Source organism: Entamoeba nuttalli (genome assembly GCF_000257125.1).
Source record: "Entamoeba nuttalli P19 unplaced genomic scaffold asmbl_3466, whole genome shotgun sequence".
In the NCBI taxonomy this organism is placed as follows: Eukaryota; Evosea; order Mastigamoebida; family Endamoebidae; genus Entamoeba; species Entamoeba nuttalli.
The window spans coordinates 1-3,826 of record NW_008576104.1 but is presented as its reverse complement, the minus strand read 5'-3'; the positions used below and the strand labels follow the sequence as shown (position 1 = coordinate 3,826).

Here is a 3,826-nt window from a genome sequence, read left to right as displayed (position 1 = left end):
TGCATTAAGTCAATTAAAAATAATCGAGTTTGCAGGAAAAGTATTTCCATATAATGAATTTCATGTATTTGAGTCGTTGTTTTCATTATTTGAGAATTATCTTTCTATTGGAACTGATACAATTTTAAGACGTGCAGCATACGAAACTCTGTTAAATATGTATCAAGACAAACAAGAATATTCTTCACAGTTTGCAAGATATATCATATCTTCAATGAATATTGGAAGTTTAATTGATTTACCACCAAACCAACCATTTCCTAGTTTGGTTAATGAGCCTTATGTTCCTTCTGAAGAACCTGTTGATGAACGATCACTTTCAATGGAATTTATTGATAAATTTTTGGATCGATTATTAAAGAAAGAGAGTTATAAAACATTTCTTCCTATTGCAGAAAATATCTGTGCATTACTATTTCCATCATTTTCTAAAACAATTACATTGTCATGTGTTATCCCATCATCAGGATTAGGAGATGTTCCAACACGATTAATGGAAATTATTTTAACTGATTTACGAAAATTAATAACTAGTGATATTAAAGAAATGTTCTTCAAAGAAGAAGGTGCAACTCCATTCTTAGAGTTTATTCTATCAACAGCACTTAATTTTTCACCAGAAACTTTCCAAAATGGACTTAATTATTTTACGTTCTTTTATACAGAATTTGTTGCTAAAACAAACACTGCAATAAGTTATGAAAATGCACTTGGAAGTAACAAATTATTAGAATTTAGAAGATACATTATTCAATGCATTGATATTCCATTTGATCATGCTGAAATGAATCCAAATATTCGTTGTTTTACATCAGCACTTCATTCAAGAATGATGGAATTATTAAACAATGAATTAGATTTAATGGATGATATGAAAGATTTACTTATTGCAACACTTGTTAATAATATTAATAAATTAATTACTTGTTATCGTGATGATGCTGTTGGTTCACTTGTTGATACTATTATTACATCTTATGTTAGATGGAGACATTCTGCTACAGCATATAATAAATTATATGATATGCTTCATCAATTTTATTCTTCTTCTGGGTTATTAAATCAATTATGTCAAAAAATTATTCATGTAACTAAACAAATTATTTCCTTACCAAAGAATTCTACTCCACAAAATCCTAATCAAATGGTACGTTATATAAGTGTTGAACCAGATTATATATTTCCTAATGATGATCCTACATTTAAAGAAATGATTAAAATGAAACCAAATGAAATGTTTGAATTATGGGAAGGACTTTGGCTTATGATACAAGATACATGTATGGAAACAGCAGTAAAAAATTGTATCACAAGTGTGAGACAAGTATGTGAATTGTTAATGAGATATGACGGAGAAAGTAAAGTTGATTTAATGAATTCTTTTGGTACATATTTCCTTCGTAGTCTTTCATCTTCAGAAGAAATTGAAGTAAAGGTAACTGCAGGATTAGGATTATGTGATTTATTTGTTAGAAATAAACGATATGTTCTTCCAGCATATTCTACATTTTATGAAAGTATTGTCCCTCTCATTCCAAATGCACCATATAAATTTCTTCTTGGATTACATGATATTTTTTCATTAAGACTACCAGGACGTACTAGAATGATTGTTCCATTAATTTCTATGCTTCAACAACTTCCAACATTACCAGAAAAGTCTCATGAGAATATTGCAATGAAAATTATTGGATTATTAAATTCATTAATTTATGCAGAAAAATTATATCCACAAGTTTTTCCATTAATTGACTTTAAAGAAGCATTAGGAGATTTTAATTATTCTCTATATTATGCTCAAAAACATTTAATGACTCTATTTCAAGATCCTATTGCACAAGAAACATTATTATGGGGATTAGCATGTCATCTTCATCTTCTAGTTGTTCAACAAAAACAAAATGATTTAGCATTGGATATATTAAAATGTTTGATGTCTTATTTACCAACTGAGAGATATGGATGTGTTTGTCAAATTATTTCATCATTAGCACGATTATCACCACCATTACCTGTTCCATTAATTACGGAATTACATGTTTCTGCATTCCAAATGATTTCCACTTTAAATAATCAAACAGTAGGAAGTCTACTTTCTGCATTGATGGAATATCTTATTTCCCCATCTGTGTCTCCAGCAATTCATTCTCTTGATATAGCTAGTATTATGCTTGAAGCACTCACCAGTGCACTTCATATGAATACAACAACTTCTAAACCACATCGAATTATTGCAGCAGAAGCAGCAGAAGCATATATTGGATTATATATATCAGGATTAGGTACAGAAGGAGCTTTGTTAGTTAATTCTACTGGATCAGATGTGTCAGATAAATCAACTAAATGGTTCTTTAATGGCAATACATTATATTCTGTAACACATCCAGAAAATGGAGAAGATGTCACGATTTGTGTAAGAAACAGTGTTGGTAGATTTGAATGGAAATTTACAGAAGTACAAGTTCCTAATTGGAAAAAGACTATTGAACATATAGAAGTTCTTGGTAATGTTTCTGAAGGAGATGGTATTGTTGTAGAAAAGATTCATAGTGACATTAATGATGTTTCACAGCTTATTGATTTAATTCCAGAAGAACTTGTTTGGGATTTCCCAACTGAAGTAGGAAATAAAGAAGAATTTGACCAAACATTAAAAACAACAACAAAGGAATGTATTGATATGAGAAAAACTCTTCAACAAATACCAAAAGAGAAAATTGAAATTTTACCACCTTCTTTACCAGAAAAAATTGATGTATCAATTACCTCACCATTAACAACAGGACTATTAATGACTGAATTATTCTTCATTGATGGATTAGCTATTTCATCAAGACTAACATCATTACCATCTCATGACAAATTTAGAAATTTAGTCAGTGCTCTTGACAAAACTCCTGCAAGAAGAGTATATCCAATTGGGTTGATTTATGTAAAGAAAGGAATGAAAAATAAAGAAGAGATATTAAAGAATTGTGAAGTTTCAAGAAGATACGAAGGATTCTCAAGCTCATTAGGAGAACAAATGGATATTAAGAAATATAATGGATTTATTGGAGGAATGGAAAAAACAGGAGATGATGGTGTAACGGTTCTTTATTATAAATCATCAACAAGAGAATGTGTTTATCATGAGAGTGTCAGAATGCCATCTGTAGAAGGTAATGAAGAAAGAAAATGGAAATTAATTGGTGAGGATCATGTTGTAATAATATGGAATGAAAATAATGAAGAAGAAAACCAAGTTAAAGTTGAAGAACAAAATAATGGGAATATTTCAAGTCAAGTAATTATTAAACCAGGAATCTGTGGTGTTGATACTATTGAAATACAAAGAAAAAAAGATGTAAGAGTATTTGGACCATTATTAGATAATATGGTTGTTCCTGAAGATATTTTAGGAGAACTGACAAGAGAAACAGCTTTCAATGCATCAGATAATTCAAAACAAAGAACTATAGGAGATGATGTGATGTTACCATATTTACAAAGAAAACAAATGATAGAAGATATAATTCCACAGAATCCAACATTCTCACAAAAAGGATATTTATCAACAATCAGTGTGTTCTTAGATGATAAAGAACTTACTAAACAAGAAAAATAATTTAGAATTTGTTAAAATTTTTTATTTCTTTCTAATATATTATTTTTAATTAATTAAATCAAATTATTATCTTTTAAAATGTTTTGTTCTTTTTATTTGTTTTTTGTTCATAATAACAAAATATTCAAATAACAAAAAATTAATTTGTATTTTAAAATTTAAGTTGCTTTAATATATCTGGTAACTCAGAACAATATGGCTTTTCTTCTAATCCTTTAA

The 3,826-nt window shown here is 28.6% G+C and overlaps 1 protein-coding gene across 1 annotated transcript; it reads left to right on the top strand.

The window, feature by feature from the left end:
* On the top strand, window positions 1–3,607 carry ENU1_069810 (Rap/Ran GTPase-activating protein, putative; the record flags this gene model as incomplete). Its single annotated transcript, XM_008858400.1, has 1 exon — window positions 1–3,607. A coding segment is annotated over one exon (3,607 nt), but the record flags the coding sequence as incomplete, so codon positions are not given.
* Between the last annotated feature and the right edge of the window lie 219 nt (window positions 3,608–3,826).